Here is a 25,257-nt window from a genome sequence, read left to right as displayed (position 1 = left end):
GGGGGAGGGGGGGGGCACTGACTGCCCTACAGAATGCTGATCATTTCCCCAGTTTAGAGGGCACAGACTAGGCTGCCCCAGCAGCTGAGACCGAGGTAGAGGTGTTTACCAGCAAGCACTCGTCGTGTCTGGCATCAGTCATGTGGAGATCACCACCAGCAGGCAGGAAAGGCCCTGAGAGAGGCAGGAGAAGGGATGGAGGGAGCAAGGGGTGGTAGGAGACTGTGTAGGTTGAGACCACTGACTCATTTTGGGGGGACAGACACAGCCTCGAGCCTCACCTGGGAGAATCCTGGCCTTGCCCTTTGCCACAGGAGCTGGGGAGTCTCTTTCTGCTCTCATGGAGCTGCAAAACAGCTGAGGATGGGCAAGGGGGGAGGTGGCCCCAATGCAGCTTTAGCACTCTGAGCACAACCTGATGCAAGAGTGTGGAGGATGGTAGCTGCGGACAGGCTCTCTGAGCTGTTGTCCTTGGTTCGAAGGGATTTGAGAGGCAGAGAGATGTAGAGAACACCCCTAAGCTGGTGGGAGATTATGGTTCTACAGGGATGGTTTGTGTTGAGGAGGAGGGTCTGTGAGACTCTTAGCTGGGAAAGCTAGAGAAGATCACTTTAGGACCTCTCCTCCCCTTCTGAGACATTTCCACTGAAAGAAGGAAGGGGCGTTGAAGAGGAATAAGTAATCCTTGGTACTCTAAACCATTTTCTTTTACCGTTGGTGGTCATTCCCCTCCAACCCCACCCCAGTATTCAAGTCTTCTCATTCTTCAAAGGAGGGTAGAAAAGCTGGGCCAGGAGCCTGAAAAACTCTGAGGAAAAAAAGTCAGCTGGCTATTCTGTCATTCAAATCCATCAGGGACCAGCATCGCATGTGTGGAAGGGAAAGGCACTCTGGAAATCTGTGGAGCTCATAGCTCCAAAGAAGGTGGGCTCCTCCGTTACTCTCTACTCTCAAAAAAACGTAGCACAGCTTTTCTAGCAATGCCACACAAGTGGCCTGGCTGGAGTGAGTGGAAGCAAAAAGGGCTTAGACCTTCCGAAAGCTCACCCATCCTTACATACCAGGGTCACTCAAAGAGGAGAGGGAGAGAAGGGGTGATGCTATGTGTTTTCACTTAGGGCTCACCTGTGTAGCCCACATGGTTAAATGTTTATTTTACTGTTACAAATGGGAGTGCTGCTTTGGGTCAGGGTATGCTGGGCTGCACAGGCAGGGGCTGTCTCTGGGCTGAGGAGCTTGCTGCTGTTGGTACCTGAGTCTAGAGAGACTAGTAGGGTGAGCAAGTGGTGACTGCAGAGGTTGTGGGTTTGGGCTTGCAGGGGACCCCAATGCTGTGAGAAATTACAGAGTTCATCTATAACAAGAAAAAATATTGCTGAAATGTCAGGATTACACATCTTTACATTTAATGAATCCCGTCAGATGCAGAGGATGATGCAGCAGCTGGGCCAAACCAGAGACCCTCAAACCAATCCAGAACTGTTGCCTTTATTGCATTTTTCTACAGCTTTGGTGAGTTTGCTTTCAAGTGACTACAGCAACAGGAGAGGGGCACATTGTCCCCAAAGAAATTGCCAGTGTAAGAAGGCCATGTTTGCAGGGTGGTGAGTTCTCTGGCTAAGAGGAGTGAGACCTATGAGGGCTCAGCACATCTCAGGATCAGGACTAAACACAGCTTCCTGCCTCACACTTCCCAATTTCCAGAAATAATTCTCTTCCTGCTACCCTACTTATATACTCTTAGACCATTCACAATAATCCCTCTACAGTTCTAAATGCCACAGGAGAAGAATGGAACAAAGGCAATGCAAATGCCAGGATGTCCTGTGTGACTGCTTGTGCTGTGGCGAGATGCTGTGCTGAGATTTCATCTTTCCTACAAAGAATCATTAAAAATGATAATACAAAACAAGAATACAGAATAAAAACACTGTGGCAGATTTTTACAACAGTCGCGTCTTACTGAATAGCGCAACACAGAATGACATCTATAGAGGAGTAAGGAGAGAGAAATTAATAGTCTGGAGGAAATAGAGAGATTTTAAATTACATTTTAAATTACTTGAAATGAGAAGCTGATGAGACAGAGAGCCGCAGGAAGTCTGCTTCCAATGGCAAACCAAGAGTGCTGCTATTTGTGGAGAGAAGGGGCAGTGCTGTAGGAAAAAAAGGGGCACAAGAAAGATGCAGGAAGGGAGATGAAGGGCACGGAGTCGGAAGCAACTCCGTGGGATGGTAATGGAACTGAATAGAGTGTTTGTGGATTGAGTGCTGCAGTGGAGCTTTTCAGCACATAGGAGAAAATCAGACAGCAATTGTATATGAAAACTGGTATCTAGGAATCTTCATCCTGGGGAGGCCAGCTCAGAAGGAGCTTCTGTAATGAGATGTAAAAGAGATGGAGCTGATGCAGCTGTACTCGCAGGCAGAGCAGAGGTGTTAATAGACAGACTCACCAGCAGAGGAGATGTTAGGAAAAATAAATTGGGGTTAGGGTGATGATTATAGAACTCAAAGCCAATGGGGCAGAGAAGACAACAGAGAGATATGATGCCAAAAAAGAAGTAAAATTTAAGAGTTTTCACTGGAGAAAGTTGGAAAAAGTCTCATATCTGTATGGTTAGACAAGCAGGAGGGGTGATCAGAGCAGTCATCACTATTATCCAAAGCTGAGAGTCCCAAAACACTTAAGAAACATTCACATCATATCTGCATCCTGGTGGTTTTCTTAGACCAATTTGACAAACTAGCAAACTAAGGAAAGAAGATTTCGTTGGTTTTGGGTTGTTTGTTTGTTGTTTTTTTTTTTTTTTTTTCCCAGAGAATTACAGGTGGAGATGATAGAGATAGAGATAGGGAGACAGAGATAGAGATAACGGATAAGGATAGAGATAGAGATGGAGGTGGAGATGGAGATGGAGGTGAGATAGAGATAGGGAGATAAATACAGATGGAAAAAAGCCTCAGTGGTCCTCTCTTCTTATTTTCAGGTTCATATAACTTGAGGATCAACATAAAAGACAGTTTAAACATCAAATATTCAAATGCTACAGCAAAGTCATCTCTAGTGCAACACTGTGACCAGAAAGGAAGAAAGAAGGAAGATACAGGGCACAGTGGTTTAACAATTAAAATGAGCAGCTTTCCATGCAAAAGTCGTTCTAGTGCTGCCCTGAGAGTGTGTAAAAAAACTCCTGTGTTAGACAGGAGTGGGACTCTGGCAGGGACCAAGTATGAGGTTATAAGGCTGCAATACATAACCCCCTCAGTTTCCGACCTGTATCTTCTTCCAAGCTAAATGTTGTGCAAACAGTTCATTTAGCCTCATATCACTCTTACAAAGTAACATGTTCATTAGTTTGCGGAGGCACCGAGGCACTGAAAAATTCAGAAGATAATCGCAAAGCCCACCAAAGAGAAAGTATTTGCACTGATTTTAGTGGGATCTGGGTGCTGTTAGGTACCTGTGGATACCCAAGAAATCTGTTCCAGATTGAGACTTGAAGCTAGAACCCTGGTGCTTTCCATGCAAGACTCCTTTTTCCCATGTAACCTTTTCTTCCATTGAATGGTAACCTTTGAAATGTTTGCTACGAAGATAGTTTGGGGAAAAAAAAAAAAAGTGTCATCTCAAGAGCCCCATGAGTTGATTTCTTCAAAAAGTGAAAGGCTTTCTTTTTTACTCGAAAGAGATAGTGGGAGAAGCCTGGGATTCCCAGGATGAATTTTCAGCCATGATGAATTGCTGGGATGTGAACTGTTTTGTCTCCCTTTCTCTTTCCATGCTGTGCTGAGGTTTGTATGTACAGCAGCCTCCTAATCAATAGGAATAGAAAAAAAAAAAATAATCAATGCCTGCAACCCATTAGCTCTAACAGAGGGCAGGCTGCTAACAAGTCACTCTAGCTGGAATTCCAGTGTTTGCTAAAGTATCCTCCGTGAGGATTATGCATACATACATATACAAACTTACTGAATAAGACTAGCAGAGAAAATAAGCTGTGAGAACATTCCCCCTCCCACCAGCATGTCTATCCCCATGTATTTGCATAACTATGTTAAACTAACGGCACTACCTCCCCCCTCCTCCTCCCCAGATGCTGTCCCTCGTACTTTTCCACTCCAAAGCACACATTTTTATACACTTGATCTATAATCCCTAGCTACCTTCATGCTGGACCATTTTGCACATAAATACACACCTCTACACACCTTTACCTCTGCATAAACCATACACCATAGAAATCCCGTTTGAGATCCACTTATTCACAAGCATACTGCCATTCCTTCTGCTTTGCTATATCCCCAGATCCTTCATGGAAATCCTCTTTTTTCTTCCCATTCATATTCAAAACCAGGTACAGAGAGTTCCCACCTACATCCACATACATCCAACCCGGGAAGCACATTCCAGGAAACAAAAAGTTGGTGAAAAGGTTATGGCACAGGTTTTGTAATAAGAATCTGTTCTAACATCAAAGCGCAGGGAAACGGTCTCCGAAATGGATCAGAGAAGCAATGGGTCTCACTGCCCATTGCACACAAAATACGGGCACAAATAACTGTCTTGCTCCCAATAAAGCCTTTGTCCATCCATCCACTGACTGTAACTAGAATAGACTCTCAGTCCTGATCTGCCTCTTGTGGAAGGGATGGTCTCTCCTGGTCAACTTCAGAATGCATGAGTTAAAAAGTCATCATTTCCTGACAAACAGGTTTATGAAACTCCTGTGAGGAAATGTGCATTAGCTGTGGTTTGGTTCTTAAAGAAGAAAAAAGTCTGTTTTCATGTAAATGTAGCAGTAATCAGAAAATTGCAAAGAATAAGGCAAGAAAGAGAAAGGCCTTATTTTTTTTCTGAACTGAAGGTTTTCAGAATCTTCCTGGAAGCATCAGCACAATGATAAATGCTGAGGAAAAGGTAAGGTCTACAGTGAGGATGGTTCATGTTGACACTGATCAATATTCCGTGATATCAGGCTTTCTTCCAGTGTAAAGGGCACAGATGGGGACAGAGAAGAGGATCCTGTGCAGCCTCATCTATTCAGTATTGTCATTTAAAGCCACAATCCAGCCCAAACATGAGCTTTTGCCGTCTGGTCCTCAGCAGCCACAGAGGTATCACTGGGGTATCTTGTACGGGGCAGATTTGCTGTCCTAGGTCTGGTGGTAATGATGCAGGTAACCCTTCTGCAAGCCAGTCATACACACTTTTGTCTTCTTTAGGGCATCCCTAGCTCTTCTTCTGTCAGATAGTTTAGGGTATCAGGGGAGGAATATTGGACTTTTAATTTCTCTGATGCTCAGTAATAAATCAGGGTTAAAAGAGACTCTTAAAGGAGCATCCTAAGAAAAACAGGGGAAATGGTTATTCTCTGGGGTAGGTTGTTTAGTCCTTCTGTCTTTTTAGAGGGACAAATCAAGAGAAGCACCTATCCCAACACCTATTCGGGAGTTCAGTGAGTGGTCAATCTTAGAAAATTCAAAATCATCAGGTCCCACTGATGTCAGTAACAGGCTGCCGATTTTAATGCAAGAAGCATTTCTTTTTGTAGTCCCACATAGTCAGGGAGACATCCCATGAGATGTACGCATACTTTAGACATGGTTTCAGAGAAAGCCAGCTGGTGTATTGTGACCAGAGGAGCTATTATATGAATTCCTAGGATTTCGTTTTACATTACCATTGTAATGGCTTAGGATCCCCAATGTGAATTCCTACAGAGGAAGTAGGTTAAACACATCAGATTAAGCCAGTCAGATGCTAGACTGGAGCATTATGGTGATGCAGAGAAGAGTATACCATGGACAGAAATCGTAGAGAGGTGATAAAGGCCTATTTTTAAAAGAAAGCAAAACACATATGTCTATTTAGGCTTCTAACTCCATGTTTAGACATCGAAGAACTGCCCTGATTTTCAGTTGTGCTGAGCAGTCAGCATCTTACATATTGATTTTGCAGAGATGTAGAGGCTCCAAATACCTCTGAAAATATGGATGTCTGTTTTGATGTCCTAATGTCATTTTAGCAGATTAACTTTGACCTTGTATAACAACAAAATTCTTAATAGAAATGAAATCAAAAGTCCCAAGGCCAAATGCTGGGCTCATTGGGATTTGCCACGTTCAGTCATTCACTGCAGCTACTGACCACTTGTGAAAATTTCTGGGAAAGGTCTGAAAGCAGAGTTTACTCATACAGTGGCAAATCATGGGAAGTGAGGAGCCTACTGCAGAGCAAAGCAATTCCCAGCAGCGCACTTGGCTCATGCAGCTCCACCAGACCAAGCTCAGGACCTTGATGACGCCTCTCTGCTGGCTATGTGGGTCTCCTTGGCAGCCAAGCTCAGGACCTTGATGACGCCTCTCCAAACACTCCAGCCTGTCCTCCGAGGGTGTGGGGCTACGGTTCTCCTTCCCTAATTTGTTTGCGCTGTTGTTGTCCTCATTGACGCAGTGAGCAAGTCTGGCAGGGGGCAGGGGGAAACCTATCTCAGCCATGCTCCCCCCTCCACATCAGGGACACAGGAACATGTGCAGGAGAAGACAGCTCAGAGCAGGAAAAAGGAATCTGGGGCTGGTTATTCCCTGGGTTAGGGGGGTGGCTGGGACATGACCAGTCCCTTGTGCAGATCTGGTCCTCCTCCCATGCTCACCACTACTGCATTCTTTGACAGGGCACTTTTCCAGGTTGCTTGATTCTGTTAGATAAAACTATCCAGTTGCCATCTTTCCAGTAGCCTGTCTGAAGCGACAAAGCACTTCTCTATTTCACAGAGCATTGGGACTCTTCTCTGCAACTGACCTATATTAGTTATAAGCTTCATTCGTTCTGGCCTGCACTCCTCTCTCTTCTCCCACATGGAGCACATGCACTGCTCCTCCCCCTCAAACAAACACCTTTACACATCCAAGGACATTGTAAAAATAAAATGATCACAACCTGGCCCTCCGGGAACCTCGGTTTTACAGTTTGTCCCGCTCTGATGCCAACAGAATTCACAACCCAGTTCAAGAGAGACAGACAGTGAGTGAGAGAAAGCAGGCAGACAGGCACAGGCAGAAGGAGATGGAGGAATCGGGGAGAGATAAAAAGGAGCAGAAGAAAAGAAACAGGGCAACCGTAAGGAATAAGCTGCAACAACGAGGGAAGGCATGTAAACCAGGAGTCTAGAACACAACAGAGAAAGGGGGATGGAGTTACAGGGATGAATAAAAATTTAATATGATAGAAAGTTGAAGGAAGAGAGAAAGAAGGAGATGGAAAAAGGCAGAGGAAAGAACAGAAGTGAAAAGAAATGGTCAGAGGGAAGGGGGGGATGTCAAGTCAGGCAGCAAAGCAAGGTGGTGTCTGTGACAGGAGGTGGAAGAATTAAGAAGGTGCCTGTGAATTTAGGCACTGTTTTTTTCATGTCTCCTTTTCCATTGAGAGTACACTGTGAGGAAAAGGGCAAGAGGAGGGGGAAGAAAAGGACAAATAAATGCCTGAGCTGCCATCTTAAACAGCTTGCCAACTTCAACAGCCAAGCAGGTACACTGGAAATAGGCAGCCCACAGGTTGTAAATGCTCAGGTACACACTGCAGTTCAGCACGCAGGAAACTGTCTGCACTGGCACGGTGGCATTTACACTGCCTGGTCCACTGGGTCTCTCCGTGCACTGGCAGTGAGCCCTGCACACGTAAAAATGCTTCTGTTGAGTACTGGGGGATGGTGCTCTGATCTCTGCCTTGCATCCTCTCTCAGGTCCTGGTAAGAAAACCTCAGCCCCAAACATGTGGGTGCTTTAGTCTCCCTTCTTCTCATATGAATCTCCTTCTCCCCCCTGCCTGATCCCCATTCTTGTTTGCACTCTGCGGGCTGCCTCGCCTTCCCGTGCCTCTCTTTTCCCCATGGTTCATCTCTAAGCCTTGCTCTTTTGTTCCTCTGCTTTCTCTCTCTCCTCTTTCCTTACGGCTCTTCTTCCTCACTGTGGTTCATTCGGCTCCCCCTTACACAAGCCTATATAACCCCCCCACCCCCTCAACACACACACACTCTTTATCTCCATGTCTGTAAGTTATCCACTTAACCTATTACTGTAGTACCTGGCTGACACACCTCTCCCACAGACAATCCACCTATCTCCACACCACACACCTGCCAAATCTGCCTGTCTTTCTGACCTTCACAGCCTTTCTCTCTTCCTTACTGTCCTTTAATGTAAGTACTTGTTTAGGCTACCTCTTTCCTTTTCCCTGACTCTGCCTATCTGTCCATCTGTCCCTCCTTCCCAACACTTCTCTCCAGCTGATACATGTGTACCCCAGTCCGTCGCTCTCACTCTCCCCTTCTTCCCTCCCCCCCCTTCACACATTCAATCTCTTTGTGTCTCCTACACACCCAGGCCCACGCTTGCTCTCTCCCATACTGAGAGGAGGCGGCAGCAAAGAATTTGCTGCTGACCGCTGCATTGCTAGGAGGCAAACACATGGCCGGCCTTGTGCAGGCCAGTTTCTGCCTGAGTGCCCCAAGTCACATATCCCCAGCATCATCTCCAGCACTGGGAAAACAGATGGTATAATAAATGAGCGCAGTCTGATAAAAGGAGGAAAGGGTGCCTGCCTCGGATGCCCCTCACCCGCGCAGAGACACACATCCAACGTGGCCACAGCTCTCTCGCTCCCATACCAGTCCAGCTTCATGCCAGAACTAGCCAGCTGAGCAAGGCACAAGATCTGCCCTAGCACCAGATGGAGAGGAGAGGGGTAGGACAGGGTGGTAGTGGATAGAAAGAGCAGTGGTTTTTTTCTTTTTTCTTTCTGACAGCAGCTTATAACCCCAGAAAGAAAAGTACATGGGGGGATCTAAGCAGCCTTAAGGTAATGGGGAGGGCTGCTAGCACAGGAGGTATAGCAGAATTGTGGTGATGCATAGTTACAAGACCTCCATGTGCAGAGACAGGAGGAAAAAGGCAAGAGGCATGGACAGTGTATAGGAATCAGATATCAAAATGGTTGTGGACAGAGACCAGCATCCAGTGATCACTTCTGTCTTGGGGAAGAGAGAAAGCCACCCTACTGGCATTCTTAGCTGGGAGGGCCATCAACAGCAATGACTTAGTCCACTTAAGGGAAATATCCCCAGGTCTCAATAGGTGCAGAAACTAGAGGACAGACTGACTCTGCATTACTCTGCTTTTGCTCGTACCAGAACAGCCCTCCTGCCCTTACCCAGTTTCATGACATTGTCCAAGAATGCTCCTTTGTCTCCTCCACTACCTACCCAGACACCTGTGTTCAGACACTTGCAGCATCCTTTCCTCTGCATTTACCTCAGTTACAAGAAACCCACACTTGTTACCCATTTCCAAACCCACCAATGTTCTTTCCCCACCTAACATTTTCACATTCGTTGCAGCCTCATCTCTCTGTGCTGACAACACCACTGAAAAGCATTATCTTAACCCTGCAAGACATCTTTCCTAGTTACTCTGTTCTGCTGTTCTTATGAGCTGATTTTATGCCTGATGCTTTCACTGCAACCTGAATTTCAAAACTTCCAGTTTCACAGTCCCCAAACTGAAGCTACCTGACATCACAAAACCAAAGTCATAAGAATAGCACGCAATGGCCACACGCAACTGTTAGACTAAGAGAAAGTGATGCTTCACAGGAATCAAAATACGTTAGCAAAAGCAGAGAAGGCAAACCAACACAGAAAAGAGATTCCTCCCATGCAGAGCTGAAGGCATTTTTTATTGTAGGTAATTGTATTCATTAACAGAGTGACTTCTATCTGCTTTACATTGACCTCATACACGTTGCATTTTTCTAATTTTTGCGGTGAAATATTGATATTCTGGGGAGGTCTTCCGCTGTATGAACTGATTGTGAAGTTTTTGTTGGGAGATGTCAATGCTCAAGTTGTAGTGGGCACTTCTGCTTGGTCAGGTGAGATGCAGGTTCTCTTTCCATTCCCTGAATGAATGAACATAATGTATTCAGGATTCTGCAGCACAATTAGGCATAAGATTTTGTGTTGTTCCCCCCCCCCAAAAAAAAAAAAAAAAAAGTTTGAAGCGAATAGATCACCCCACTTTCCGGCAGAAGAAAATAGAGATGGTGCTGGAACGAATTTGTATTTTAAGTTTTTAAACTATACAAAGATGTGTGGGTAACAATTGTAGGCGTCTACTCACCTCCACTCAGAAATTGCCTCAGAAGAACTGTACTCAATCTGAATTTCCAACACCTCTTCACACTCTTCCACCCTGACAGTCTGATAGTGTCCTTGGTTTACCTACTCTGTTTTTTCTGGTCTCACCTGGATATGCTGTCTCCAGCCACTGCACCTCATAGCATCACAGCTTGCTGTTCTTATCTCCCCACACGACTCCTTCGCTTATCATTCCGGATTCTCGCTGTCGCCCTATCAAATCCCAGCATCAACTCTGTCATGCAGACTTGCCTTGTTCTAATGTTCTAACTCATCCTGTCTCGTTCTAATGCTGGCCCCACATCTTGAACCTAAACTGACGGCTACCATTGACCTTCCTCAGCATAGCTCTGAATTTCCCAAACTGACCTCAGCCCCGAGATCTTGGCCCTGAAAATCTCTGTTCAGTTCTTTATTCTTACCACCTGCCCTCCCACCTGTACTGTCATCCAGCTCTACCCTGTATCCTCATTTTCCCTTAATAGATGATGCAAAAATTACTTTTCCTCCCACTTTATTTCCATACATCATTCTACAAGCCAGGAAGAGCCTTAGGCCTTCCCACCCCTAATTCCCACCCTCCCACTCTGCCTCAGCAAATCCTTTGGGCGCTTCATGAAGGGATATAGACCCCACTCTTTCCTAGATATTCCTGTTCTCCTTCTGCTCCTGCATTTCCCCTGTTCGGGACACAGCAGCTGATCATTTCTGCCTTTATACCTTTCTGCTCACAGTCCCTAACTTGAAGCCCTCATATTGTGTATTTTTCCAGTACTTGTGCAGAAAGATTACAGGCTCCACATTTCTCCAATTGATGCATATCTGGCTGGAGGGAAATTCATCAAACTGACCCCATCCCTGACCCCGGCTTGACATGTAGGGTCTGTCACATTTCCCTTTTAAACATTGCCAGATTTGGATTTGATCTCAGAGACCAGGAAAGAGAGCAATTCCAGGCTTCTCTTGACAAACAGCTCTAGGGGAGGAAATATGTGAAGCTGTGACAGAAGAATGAGAGAAAGACCCCCAAGGAGTAAAAAACAAAACAAAACAAAAAACCTCACCACAAAACAAAACAAAAAAAAACCACAAACAAAACTCCAAGTCAGAATGAGAACAGCCAGTGTCTATGAAAGTTACACTGCAGCAAGCTCTGAAGAGCCAAGATGAGGCTGCCAGGACTCAGCCAGGGGTCTCCTGCCAGGAAATTACACTCTAGACTGAGCAACATCCCCATCTCTCGGGTGTCTTCAACAGGGAGTCACAACACCTGAAGAGGCCTGAAAGGACTAGAGATTGAGCAGCTCTCTTCTTTCTCCCTTCCCCCAGGCACTGCTGTTCCGGGTCAACAGAGCCAAGGGCAAATGGCACAGAAGACATTGTTCTCAAGGCAAGATGACAGCAGGAGGAGGAAATAGGATGCGAGAAGCAGAGAGATGATGTGGCCTTAGGCTAACAGAGATGTTGCAGGGGCCAACATGGCCCTTGAAGAGCTCTTGCTCAGACTCCACCTCTGCTGCAGAAGGTCCTAGAAGTCCCTTAGCCCCAGCTCCCATTGAGTACCATCTGCAAGATGGAAAAATTACTTGCCAAGAGCAAGCAGAGGTGGATATTCTCCATCAAGAAGTGGATATGAGATAGGAAAAGAAGGACTGAGAATGCATGGGGGGAGAGAGGTTGCCTCATGGATGGTGTCAAGAATAGGAATGTCTTCCTGCCACTAGCAGACAATCTGCCATCATACTGCTGGCTTTACACAAGCAGATGAGACAACAACTGAAAGCAGTTGTCACCTGAACATCACAGATACAGTAATTATTAAAAGCAGAGCACAGTCTTGAGTGGGGTATGGACCCCCATGGATCTGTGTAAGCACCAGTAGAAAGCAGTTGCTGCCTACAGAACAGAAATGCAGTGTTTTCCCTGCTGTCAGCACCTGCGTCAGGCTCCTGGTTTCTCTTGAGATACAGTCCTTAATTGGGATAGATTGTACGTTTTCTGCTGTAGCCCAGCCCAGCTCCCAGTTTAATTGCTAGCTTATGACTTAGCCTGTTTTGTGCTTTCCACGCTACTTTTTCCCCACTTAATCTAATAGAATTATAGAAAGTATTGCTGGGAGGACCTCAGGAGGCCACACAGTTTATCCTTCTGCCCCAAGGCAGTATTTCATTTTCAACAACATCATGTGTCTTTTGCTATCAGGTCAGATCGGTCCAAGATGTATAGCGGGTGAAGAAATGAAGCTTACCCAGGGGAGTCAATTGGCATAAAAGACTAAATCCAGCCCTTTAAGTCACTGAAGTTATATCAGAAATAACCCTGGTCCAAATGGTGTCATTTATCAGATCAGTTTGCTGAAAGATGTCCTTTCTTAAGTTTTAAGTCTCTAAAATGAACAAATCTCTAGAAAAAACTGTTCTGACAGCCCCATTTCAGTATATTTAATGCTTTATTATGAACAGCAGCGACCACTCCATTGTTAAGACTGAACAGATCTTATCACAGGATGATCAGCTTTGAAACTCCTATTAACTCCCACAATAAAACCTGATCTTTCTGGAATTTTACATCCTGCATTTCACTCCACAGTAGAATATGTCTGGCAAGACAAAACAAAACCATTAAAGCATCTTTAATATGACAACTTTACACAAATGAATTCCCAGTAAAATTTCAGAATGTCAGTCAGCTTCTTAAGGTTCTTTCTTCCAAGACAATTTGACTAAAAATTCCACTTTTGTTTTCTTTCGTCTATTAATCTCTCTAAGAAGAAATGTCTTGCAGCCTTGGGAATAGATAATGCAGAAATTAGAAGGATAAAAAAAAATCAGCTGGTGATGTATCAAGCTAAGTAAAGCAGGGCACAAGTATAACAGGGATTCTGTGCGGCGGAGACACGAGGACCAAGGGAAAAGTAAGAAGGAGGGACTCCAAGGAGGAAAGAATGCTTTTGTCTAATCAAACAAGCAAGCAGGAAAAAGAAGTAATATGTATCTCTTAAAAATGGTTAAAGTCCTGAGGCCTGTTTATTTCCTTTCTTCCCCTTCTTTTGAAATTTAAGTTCTGGTTAAGCTGGGTCTCTTCTGGGTTGTCAACACCCATGCTGAGCACCTGCAACACCACACAGCTGGACAAAGTGGGGGAGCTGTAAGAAGACAACAAGCTTCCTGGTCAGCAGACAGGCTTTCTGCCTTCCTCCCACTGTTCTCCACAGTGGTTGTAATTCAGAATGATGCTAAGGCTATAAGCGGCAAACATGCATCCTGACCCTACAGACGTGACCACAACAGTTACTGAACACAGTAAGAGAAACTTAATAATGGCTTCGGACCCTTACTCATCATACCTGTCCAGCTCACCTACTTACTGCCCTGAACTCCTTCACACAGGCACAAAACTATTTTCCACAGCCTCCCCGTACCTGGCTCCCATGTTCTCTACCCACTCTTCACTACTAGCCTCTACAACAAGGTCACAAATAAGCTAGGAAAATAGCAACAAGCATCACCTGCATCATTCTGGTATTACATAGCACATTAGCCAGGAAGGACAACATATTATGCTTTTTAAATGCATTCCAAAGGACCGAGATGGTTATTGTCAAACATACCATTTTGAAGGACATTAAATTGTGTCTACATTAGTGCTTGAAACGGTCCTGTAAAAAGCAAGTTGGGCAACACACTTTAGACACAACCTCCTTTCTAATTCTAGTCATGGCCTGTGGAAAGAGGGAAACGGGCAGTGGGTGATTCCCTACTGCTAGCTAATTAGATCATACATTTTCTCTCTCAGGCAATATATCTTTCCCTGCATGGGATGCATTTTTCTTCACTAACCTCTCAAAAGCAGCTTCCCTATAAATCACAAATCACCACTGCAAGCATTCCCTTAATGAGATCCTCCAGCTTTTGCATCCATTTAATAAAACAGTGTTCACCAATCTTCATCTTACTGGTGCATTCAGACTGTTTATTTGAAGTTATGGGAGGTCCTTCTGGTGCAGAGAGATTGAACTCCCTGGTTAAAGATTGCATAGGATCCATTTTATCATCCATTCCCAAGGCATTCATCCCCCCTGTATTCCACGTCACAGGTGGCATTCACACCTGGCATGCTATTTTCAATATGAAAAAATATCTGTCTTGTGTTGTAATCACATCATCAATAGAACCAGGGGGAAATGAGCTACCAAATCAAAACAAACCTTCTTTCGTTCTTTAACTAGATCAGCAAAGCATCCAAAATAACTTTTATTCTTAATAGTCAGAGGTACTAGCACCTGCAGGCAAGACTCTATTCAGCCCATGTAAATGAACAGGCACCCCCCAGGATTAACAAGACAACCTTTGTAAGATACAAATGCCAGTAACACGAATCCAATTCAAAAAAGAGAGTCGTCTAGTTTCCCTAAGCCCATGGAGGAATCCTTCCTTCTTTGGAGGAAGCAAGAGCTTTCCCAGCTGGTTCTGTCATTTTTTGAGGTGGCTTCTAGCAAAAGAACATATTCATTTTCTTTTCTTATGGGCCGAGTTCCTACTTAACCTCTTTAGCTGGTATTCATGCTCCCTAGCTAATTCCTAGCCTCAACACAGTGTTGCCAGTGAAATGAACCAGCTGCTTCTCCAGGTTCTTGAAGTGCTTCATAAACTCTGCTACAACATCTGCAGCCATATTTCTTATGTTCAATCCAATGTACTTTTCCTAGCATTGGGCATAAAAATAGTTATAAAATGCACGTATAAAAGTCTTGAAAGACAGATTCCTGAAAAGTCTTCCTTAAAAAATCATTCAGTGCTGACTCTCTACAAAATTCTTCTTCCCTTGCCCAGGGAAGGCTCACATAATCTGTGAGAAGAGAAAGGTTATAGTTTTGAACTCCTTGGTATTAGGCTCAGTTACACGGCAGTACCTTACCATGGATGCTTTCACATACTGCATTAGCAAATAGACTCTCACACATACAACATCAGTACTCCACACAAAAGAGCCATTCTCTCTAGGATTTTACCCTTTCTGATATGAAACTTCTACCCAGACAAGGCTGAGTCACAGTAACTTAGCCAGGCTGTCTTTCATTTCCTTAGTCCTGTTTCCACTAACGACATCAGAATTGCGGTCTTTAATCCGAAATTCAAGGACAAGCAGGGAAAGTTTAACAACAAAGAGGACTCTGATTCTAGTAAGGGACCGAGAACTGAACCTAATGAGAACATGGTATTGCCTAGTTCAGCTGACAAACAGAAAAATGACACAAAACCACATAAGATGACAAAGATACGAAGAAGAGAAGATAAGCTGTTTTAAATCTTGGACTCGTCTTTAGAATAAAGGGTATTCTTGCTATCTGACCCCATTTTGCAGGTAAGCCAATTTGGATGTGCCTGTAGGAAGTCCTGCTTGCTTCAAGAGAGGTAGCTTCTTGAGAAATCTTGTGACCTGGGACCAGCAGAGGGCACTGCGTTACCAAGTGACAGCAGTACAGATGAAAGACAGTTCCTACCAGGCAGTGAAAGTGAGCCACGTTGAGGAAAAGAACCAGATTCTAGAAGTCAGAAACACATATTAGTCATCAGCATATCAGTCCTACAACTGATAAGAGTAACACTGTTAAAACAGGCCTCAAACTCTGGGCCAGCTACTGTTAAAACAGGCCTCAAACTCTGGGCACTCCTAGAAACACACCTAAAGCCAGCTTGGTCCCCACACATCTCTTTTAGGGCATAGGCCTCCTACTGAAAATGTATTTCAAGCAGCAGGGCCAAATCAATCCTGCCCTGCAACGTATGTATCAAGGCTGGGTTTTTAAGTTGAAAAACATCCTGTCAGCTTCCTCTCTCCTTCTCCAAACCTCTAAATGCTTGCTTGTAGCAGCAGGAAGTCTGCGCAGACAAGACACAAGACAATATCAAAGGAAAGAGCTGGCAATTTCCATTCTGCCCTCCCCTTTTACTCCCCGCCTCCTCCAACCTAGCAGACTTTCAGTGAGCAGAGAACCAAGTTAGAGGACATGAAAGGAATGCTGAGGTAGCAACTTCAGAAGAGTGTCTTTCCACTTGCTTATTTCTAGTTTATTTTGAATTACCAGAAGATGACCACGAAGAAGCAAATATATCATCTTTTTTCTTCTCTCTGTATTCCATCCTGTTGGATTCTGGGCACTTGAAGAAGCTTAGAGGATAAATAAGTCATCCCAGTCACAGCCCTCAAGCTAGTGAGTGAAAAGTTTCCACTTTCTCTTTGTACAGTTGGTGGAATGACTTTGCCAGGATGTGGAAAGGGGCCTCAAAATTTTTCATCTCCTTCTGTAAAGAAATAAGAAATTTGTGAATGACAGATGGAATAAGCATTTGGCTATTTTTGCTCTAACTACTTCACAAAAGACAGATTAAAACTGAGGGTTAGTTAGATTACAAACAAGTGGAAGAGCCCCCCCAGTTATCTTTCTTTACCTGAAAGAGAAGATAACTTTACAGACACCCACTTCCACAGATAGTGAAAGGAGCAGATACACACCACTGACATCTCGCAGTATTCCAGGCCATATTTCTCAGCCCACTCCTGTGCTTGTTTCTGCTCCACAACTCGACGACCAACCAGGTCTATTTTATTCCCCACTAAGACACCTACAGAAAAAAAAAAAAATAAACAAAGGAAAAGCAACAATCCAGAAATGCTGAATTGTCAGCAATAAATGCTGGAACGTTTGTAGAAGTAACTGAAAAAGTTGGAGGCATGGAGAACAGTCTACAAGTACCTAGAAAAGATTCCACAAAGGAAACACATTCATACCTTTTCGGCTTTGTGATAAAAGCAAATGAGTTGGAGGAAGCCATGCCTGCCCCTGGCTTAAAATAAATGCTCTATGCCACATCTCAATGGGAACAACTGCTGCCGTACAAGAGGGGAACAGATAACAAGAATCTCATCCATTTCTTACCTGGGATGTGGACTCCAACTGCTTGGGCCCTCAGCTTCTCCAACCACTTGGCACAGTTGTTGAAAGATTGCTCGTTAGTGACATCATACACAAGGCACAGGACGTTGGGTTGCTCCCACTGCACAGCAAGAAAGAAACATTGTCAGCTCTAATGAACCCGATGTGGTCAACAGCCAGTCTGTATACACGGCAAACACAGATGCTAAGACAAAAATAAAAAGCCTAACATACAGGAATCCTATGCCCTGGCTGCGGTTTCACATTTCAGCTGAGCTGACTAAATGGATAGCTGGCACTGGGAGAGGTGGTCTTGCTCTCCTTCCCCATTCCTGCCTGCAGTCCTGCTCCTTTACTTGTATCAGCTCTGGCACCCATCTGATCCCTGGGCAAGCTGATTCTTGATGCTGAATCAGCGCAAAATTAATCCTAGAGAAAAAAAGTAGAAAGGTTTTCTTCCAATTTGAGAAGCTGAGCCAGCTTCTAGAGGGGTCCCTTGCAAACCAGGCCTAGTGCAAGGGCAAAAGTGGAATGGTGTCTCATAGAGCAATGAACCATTAAGTTGACTTAGCCATCTTACGAAACTTCACATCAATTAATTGACTTTACCTCTCAAAATAAGATAACACAATGGAGAACTGTACAGGTAAGGACACAAATGTGTGAAGGGAAAAAAACAAGGGCAGTATTATGCTTAAGGACAAGAATGAGTCCTGTTGGATCAAACACATCACTATAACACAAAAAAACCCCTGCTGTTGGAGTAGCAGCAAAATAGATGTTTTCTAAGAAATAAAAATAACTTTAACCAACAGGCCACAGTGATTCACAGTTAAACATCCCTATTTCTTTTGTAATAAAACTGAATGACTATCTGCATGCCTTCCTCTGGAAAATATTTCTTCTAGTACTTTTACAAGTTTTAGACAGGTAGAACAGGATGCATTGGCAACTGAGGTAATTGCTCCCATTTACACTAAAGACAAAGTTTGCTACATCTGCTAGACTGGGGAGTTAAGATCTTCAAAGCAAAAGTACTTCTTTGGAAGAAGAGGACTGTTACATAAGACTTACTAGTTTCTCCAGCATTTCAGAAAATAGATCTTTTCCTGCAGAGTCAAAAATGAAGAATTCCTGAAAGCGGAAGCAGAAAGAAGGCTCTCATCAGGAAAACTGCAGTGTAGAGAAAGGTTTTGAAAGTAAATACTGGAACTTGTAACTCCTGCATTTTGTTCAGTACAGCAGTGTCATGTTCCTACGGCACAAGTTCCCCACACTGAGAATACTCCAGTTCAGATAGCATGAGAAAAGAAACAGCTATTTTTCATGTATAATCAATAAAAGGGTTACTTCCAAGGCTGCAAGTCTGGTTCCCATCCCTACCGGCAACAGAATATGTGGAGCAGGACAGTAACCTGCACTATTTATACAAAATTATACACGTGGTCCACATTCCACTAGCGGGAGTATAGGGCATTAAGGAAAAATAACAAGTAAGTTCCAACTTCCATAGTTCAAAAAACATGAACTAAATCTGAGTGCCCTAAAGGACAGAACAGAATCCTAACAAAGCTGGCAACAGCTTTGGTTTAAGATGTCTTGTTGGATACAAGTATATAAAACTTACATATTTAAGATTAAACTAACCCTGGACTATCAGCAGTTGTACATGATCAGCCTCATTTCCTTAATGCAACTTAATGGCCTTATGAACATGCAGAGTGATCTTCCACCAGAACGAGACTGAAGTGAGGTTTGAGCTCTGGCTGTCTCTTTCTGACCCAATTTATGTCACAGAAAAACTCACCACACTATCACTTGTCTCTGGAACTGATACAGCCTTCACCAACAGTTCTATGCCCGTTGTCTGTCAAGAAGAATCAGGAAAACAAGGATCAGACGAGTTTTTAAGAGCCTGTCCAACTGCATACCAACTATGCATTGGATTGAGGCAATTCTTGTGAATCATTACAATCCCATCAAACATAGACTGCTGGGAACTCCTCAGCTCTGGTAACATACTCCCACTTACATGTCAAAGCCACGTAGATTTGCTCTGATGGGGGAAAAAGATGGAGAAGATCTAACATCCAGAGATTTGCTTATACACAGCTAAGAGTATTAGCTGAAATCTGCAGGGCTATGCTCACTATCACATTGCTGCTCTAAAGCACGCCTTAGAACATTTTGCACCAACCGTGTGATCAGCTAACATATGGGACTGAGGTTATTTGTGCCTCTTCCACCTTTTATCTCATTCTGCTTTGTAGCTTGTTTGTTTGTTCTATTTCTATCTGTAACTTCTGGTTTCCATCTTTATTTCAATGAATAAACATATTTTAGGGTTTTTTTCTCCACACTCATATTTTCCTTTTTTTACTTTACTTATATTTACTTTTATTTTTATCCTGCTTCTGATTAGTCATCACCATTGATTCTCACACTGAAAGACTGCAAACTGTATCCTCTTCATCTGGGAACAGTTTCTGTAGATTATAATTATCTTGGGGCTATGCAGCACATCTTCATGTTTGCATAGCGATAAGCGCACTGTCCACGCGCACATTTAATAGTTGGAATTAAAAGCTTTCTCCTTCAGCAATGCTTTTTCATAGAGCACTCCCTAAAGGGGGAAGCTCTCTAACACCACAAAAGCTTGTGAAAACATTGGTGGAAAATTAAAAAATTGACTAAATTACTCTGCATTAAGTTTCAAAACCAGCATAATCTAGGGTGTAAGAGAAAGAAAACCCTGTAAGACCCCACCTTGAATGCCTCAACTTAAAATTGTATTATTTATTTTGTTCTAGACCTTCTTAGTTTTCTCATGCAACTTAGAAAAATGTTGGATAGCAGTTTGAGCCTGTTGTGTACTTACCAGTGTGTAGTTCTTCTGAAAGTGAGCCCCATCAGTGCGGAACATCTGGGCTAATGCACTCTTCCCCACTGCTGGATCTCCTCCAAAACCGAAAACATAAAAGATTTTTGTTTCATCTTAGAGAATCTTATTTTCCCTCAGTTCTGTTACTATCGCATGCCAATAAGAGCTTGGATGCTATAACTCTGAATACAGGCAAGATAACTGTTATAAGAAGCACAAAACAATCTAAAAGGTAATACCCATGTGAGGAAATGAATATTGCCATTATGCATGCTGGTGCTGACATCAGATTTCTGCTCTATGAACAACAGTAAAGGTCCCCCAGATCAGGGCAGAACTGCTGTTTGTTCTAAAATTCATGTCTACCCTACAGCCTTTACCTAAGAATTAAAATTTCCCAGACATATTATCAGGTAGAGAAAAACACAATGTGATAAGTCAGACAGGACTGCATAGGAGGCTATTTCCTCTCCTTAGATTAGGCATTTCCTCAGATTCAAATCCTTGTTATATACTGAGTTTAGGGAAGAGACAGGTCATTTATATACTACAAAGCTGCTTAAGCTGGTAACATTCCTCGATGAACTCTTCTTGCTGACCCTGCTAAGAGAGCAGCTCTTGCTGACTCAATGCTGCTGGTGGCTCATTAGTTGCATCCTGGGCATAACAGAAGCAAATGTCACTTGGCTGGAGAGAAAGAGCCTGCTGATTCATCCCTATATGGAAGGAAAACCAAGGGGCTTTAGTTTTTGCTCTTCTAAAGCCAAGGCTTTCTGGTATGGCTTGCACAACACTTCGGGCAAACCTGGCAGCTGCCTGCTTTGGCCTGCTGTTGCACAACTCCCCAAGATCCAAAGCAATAGCAGAGGACTGCAGAATTCATATATGACCACATCACTCCATGAAAAATATAATCCTTGCAAAACAAAGACTTTGTGTTCCCAAAGTGCTTATCCTCTCTTCACATACTGTCTCGCTAGCCTGGACAGTTCGAAGGACAGGAACTAGGAATTAAATACCCCAGTGGTTCTAGCTTTACCCTTTAATGAACACTCATGATGGCCAGGCCTGGAATACAAATCTTTTACATTATGTTGTTAATAAATAAACCCAGAAAGGGGTGTATTTTGACCCTATTACAGCTTCCTAGATGGTGTTTTGAAGGAAAATGGTAAAGCTATCTGCTCACACAGTATTATAGAGGAGGAAGGATGTTTTGGATAGTGACAATTGCTCCTAGATGCAATAACCAAACGTAGCTCTTGTTTAAACATTTTTAGCTTGCTTGCTTACTTTGAGCTGAGTTGGGCTCATAATATTTAGACAGGAAAATCTGGTAAGTCAGCTTGTTTGTTCCCTGATCAGTTCAAGCTTATGCTGAAGACAACACTGTTCTGAGTGGAAGCTATTCTGTATATCAATAGACAATTAGATCTGTCTTTGTAAAATGAGATAGAGAAGCATACGTTGCTCCAAACTGTGCAGGCATCATCCAGTGCAAATTCTTAACTAATGCGTTGCCTTTCTTCTATTTGACAGCCCCAGTTGTTCTTTCCCTCTTCTTATTCTTTGCCATCCTCTTAGCCCATTACATCACTACACTTTCTCAAAATAAAGTTTCCTTGCCTTCTTCATTTAGTTTAGTCTGATCTGCCAATACTGCATCCCACAGTATTTATTCCATCCATATTTCTGTTATTCTGCCAGAATCTGTAGTGTGTCTCCGAAATGCCTGCTACTGCCAACTGCCTTTCTACAATGAGAACCTTTTCACAGTGTCTCCATAGTAAGCTCAAACAACAATATCTTTTACTGTGTGTCTGTAAATTACCCTTGAATAACACAGGAATCGCTTTCTATTGTCAAGTTAATAGTCTCTCTTTTGCTAATAAAAGCCCTTTTGCCCTGTTGTTCTCTTTGACCTTGGTGCAGCTCCCAATACTGGGAGCCGCTCTATTCTTCACAACCATTTCCTTAGGTACACAAGACTTCCCTATTCCATCTCTGATGTTTTTGCCCCTACCTATATAATTGCATATTCCTGTTCCCTTTGGGTTGTTGTGGTTACTCATCTCTTATGTCTCTTTCACTATATGGGTCTCTTCTGCAAAAGAGAAGTTATTTTGCCTGGTCTGCTTCATCAATTTATTATTTTTAATAATACATGGATATTATTGTAGTACTTAGGAGCACTACATATGGGACAGGACCTTCCTGTTGTTTGTGTTGTGAACAGAATTGAAAAGGCAGCTCCAGACCCAATTAGGATTAACCACATAATTGGATCATCCAAAGAAAACCCATGTAAATTTAAAGTGGTCATGGAATTTACCTTTGGTAACACTAAACAACAAAACTTGAAAGACTTAAGCAAAGCCTATGTACTGGGACCTGGAAACTTCCAAAGTGAAAACTATGCCTAAGTTTCAAATCTGGAAGACAGGCAAGATACTCATGCTGTCCACACTAACTATGAAAAAAAGCACGAGGCAGAGTAATTCTTTTGCATTTACCAAAGATCATACGTAGTTTTGTGCAAGTTGATGGTTAGTTGCTTCTCAAGTTCAAAAGAGGCAAACATTTCATTCTGGATGAAAGAAAACAGGTTTGGAGCAAAGAGTTAAACCTGGGAGTTGTCTGCACACAAAGGTTTTATGGATTTGTGCTTCTGGCTGAGGCCGCACAGAGCTTCGATGTAGAGGGTAGGAAAAAAAAAAGCTTTCTTCCCAGAGTGTTAAGAGTCAGCTGCAGTTACTTTCAACACCTCCATAATCCATCCTGACTAAATAAACCGGTGTCTTCACCTCACTTTTTTTTCAGGTTAACCTCCAGCCTGCTTGGGGGAAAAGGTGCTTCTGTGAAGTGCACATGCTTCATCCTTCAACTCTTTGCTAAGGCTCTGCCTTACCATCACACCCTCACAATAATCCTGATTTCTGCCATGAATTTTTCCTCCAGCACAAAGGGAACCTCCCATATGAGGCAGGACTCGGCTGCCTACCCTGCTCCCTTTGCGCTTTCTCTATCCTCAGCGCACCTTCACACGCTGTACAAATACTCTTTTTTTTGTTTGTTTTTTTTTTTCTTTCTGTCTTTCTGCCTTTCTTTCTGTCCACCGCTCCCGTTCCGAAGAAGCTGAGATCCCCCGCCTTTCTCCTGTCACCGCTTTCCCCATTTCTGCCCCGTCGGGGCGACGCCTCGACGAGGGGCTGAGAGAAGCCGGACCGCCTCCCGGAGCGGCCCACCACCACCCGCCCGGGGGTCCCCCCTCACTGAGGTGACCCGGCCGCCCCAGCACCGCTCCGCTGAGGGCAGCGGTTGCCGCCACAGCGCTCTGCCGCGGCCCTAGCAACGGCGCGGCCTTAGCAACCGAAGGCCCCCACTCCTTCAGGAGGCGTCCGCCTCGCCCAGCTCGGTTAGCTGTGAGCTCTGCTCATCAATGCTGTGCGGCGCTGCTATTGGTTCTCTTGTCTTTTCCCGCCCACCAAACGTCCTGTCATTCAAACCTGCCCCCCCCCGCCCCTTCTGGTAGCTAAGGCGGGGCAGGGCGCTCAGCGGATGGCGCCATGGTGCTGAGGAGATCACGCAGTAGTTTCTGCCCAGCAACTAAGTACGTTATCACAAGCTGGTTTGTTATTGGGTAGAACACAGGGGACCGTACCACGAAGCCAAAATTAACCCACTGGGGACAAGGCAGAAAACAATAAAGTTGCGGGCCAAGAGCTATGTAACAGTGGCGCGGCAGCACCAGGGAGGGACAAGACAACTGAGAGTGAGGGGAAGAAGCCTCCATTTCCTCTCTGCGATCCCACGGAATGGGATCTTCCGTGCGGAGGCGGTGTCAGTCCCACGCCTGGCGGAGCGCCTTCCTGCGCATGCGCGCGGGCGGACGGGCATTTTCCCCCCCGGCTCCCCCTGCCGCTTTTCTTGTCCTGGGCAGCGGGGACGCTCGGTTCACCACCACCACCCGCTCTGCGCATGCGCGGGCGGTTAACGGCGCGGAGCCTGGGGCGCGCTGGCGGCCGTTATCGGCCGTTATCGGCGGGCGGGGTGTCTGTTACGCGGGCTGAGGAGCGGGGCCGGCACGAGGAGGAGGAGGAGGAAAGGGGGGAGCTGCCTTGTGCCCTGTCACCGACGGCGGGAGTCCCGTGATCTGGGTCGCTTTTCCCTCAGGGCTCAGAGCTGGAGTCAAACGGGAGCGGGAGTCGGAACGGCACCCCGCTCTGGTGTTTGCTGCGGCTCCTTTTAAGTCGGCCGCAAATCTGAATTTCACGGGGTCGGTTGGCTCAGCGTGCTTCAAATGGCCAGTTTACGAGGCCTGCGTGTCCAGCGTGGAAGTTGAGCAGCGTTTCTCCTCAGCCTGGGCCAACATTTGATCTGTTATCTTTTCCTTCAGTTCATGCTTTTTAGATTTTTTCTTGCTTTTGACTGTTCAATCGGAGAGACTTATTTTCTTGCTGAGCAATTTCTTAGTTGCCGCCGCCTTAGAATCTCTGAATTTTGTTCCTTTTTTTCTCTTTCTTTCCTAATTTTGTAGTCTGCAGTAGGTCGGTTCCTTTAATTGTTTGCTTTTCTTCCTTTTTCAAATATTTTTACTAAGATCTGCCTTGGCTACTCTTAAACTATCTCCATGCCCGATTCTTAATCTTTAAACTGACCTTCTGCCTTCCTCAGGCAGTCCAAGTCAAACTTAGTGGGTTTGGGTTAGAGCTGAAAAAGCTGACTGTGAAGCTTCCTGGTTTTTCTCCTCCTTCCAATCTCTTTGAAAGCTCTTAAACTGTTAGAAAGCATGTCATTAATACTTTTGCAGGGTATAAACTTTGCTTGGCTACACTTTAGGTGGTTTACCATGCAGCACAGAATCTGCTTACTATGAAAAGCAGTAAGTAAGCTTGGGAAGGAGGGAATAATAACGGGCCTGTATTTAGGTTGTAAGATTGGACGTTACAGGAGTAGAGTTGGTTTAAAATAAGTTTTCCCAAGTTTTAGTTTAACCTCAAGATAGCACCTGCTTAGAAGACAGCTTTTTTAGTCTTTTCAGGTATGAATGACCCATTTTATGTGTTTGGGACTATGTGACATGTTTGCCAGGCACCTAGCCAGGCGAGCAAATAACATAAAAATAATAAGTACCTATATCAAAATCAAAGGAGTTAACATTGTTTCTGTGATAAAAATGTGAAAGGGACTTCTCTAGCCTGAGTGAGCAGAGACTTTAATTGTAGATGATGACTGTAGTGAAG

The 25,257-nt window shown here is 44.3% G+C and overlaps 1 protein-coding gene across 1 annotated transcript; it reads right to left on the bottom strand.

The window, feature by feature from the left end:
* Window positions 1–16,241: 16,241 nt before the first annotated feature.
* IFT27 (intraflagellar transport 27) lies at window positions 16,242–25,034 on the bottom strand. The gene is made up of 7 exons (XM_009881863.1): window positions 25,010–25,034; window positions 20,012–20,088; window positions 18,941–19,000; window positions 18,208–18,267; window positions 17,137–17,254; window positions 16,713–16,822; window positions 16,242–16,501 (listed from the first exon to the last, which is right to left on the bottom strand). Exons 2-7 carry the CDS (start codon window positions 20,054–20,056, stop codon window positions 16,403–16,405), a joined length of 492 nt encoding a protein of 163 aa, XP_009880165.1. The 5' UTR covers window positions 20,057–20,088; window positions 25,010–25,034; the 3' UTR covers window positions 16,242–16,402.
* Window positions 25,035–25,257: the final 223 nt, after the last annotated feature.

This window comes from Charadrius vociferus, unplaced genomic scaffold (genome assembly GCF_000708025.1).
Source record: "Charadrius vociferus isolate BGI_N301 unplaced genomic scaffold, ASM70802v2 scaffold413, whole genome shotgun sequence".
Taxonomy (NCBI): domain Eukaryota; kingdom Metazoa; phylum Chordata; class Aves; order Charadriiformes; family Charadriidae; genus Charadrius; species Charadrius vociferus.
This window is presented reverse-complemented; position numbering and strand designations above follow the sequence as displayed.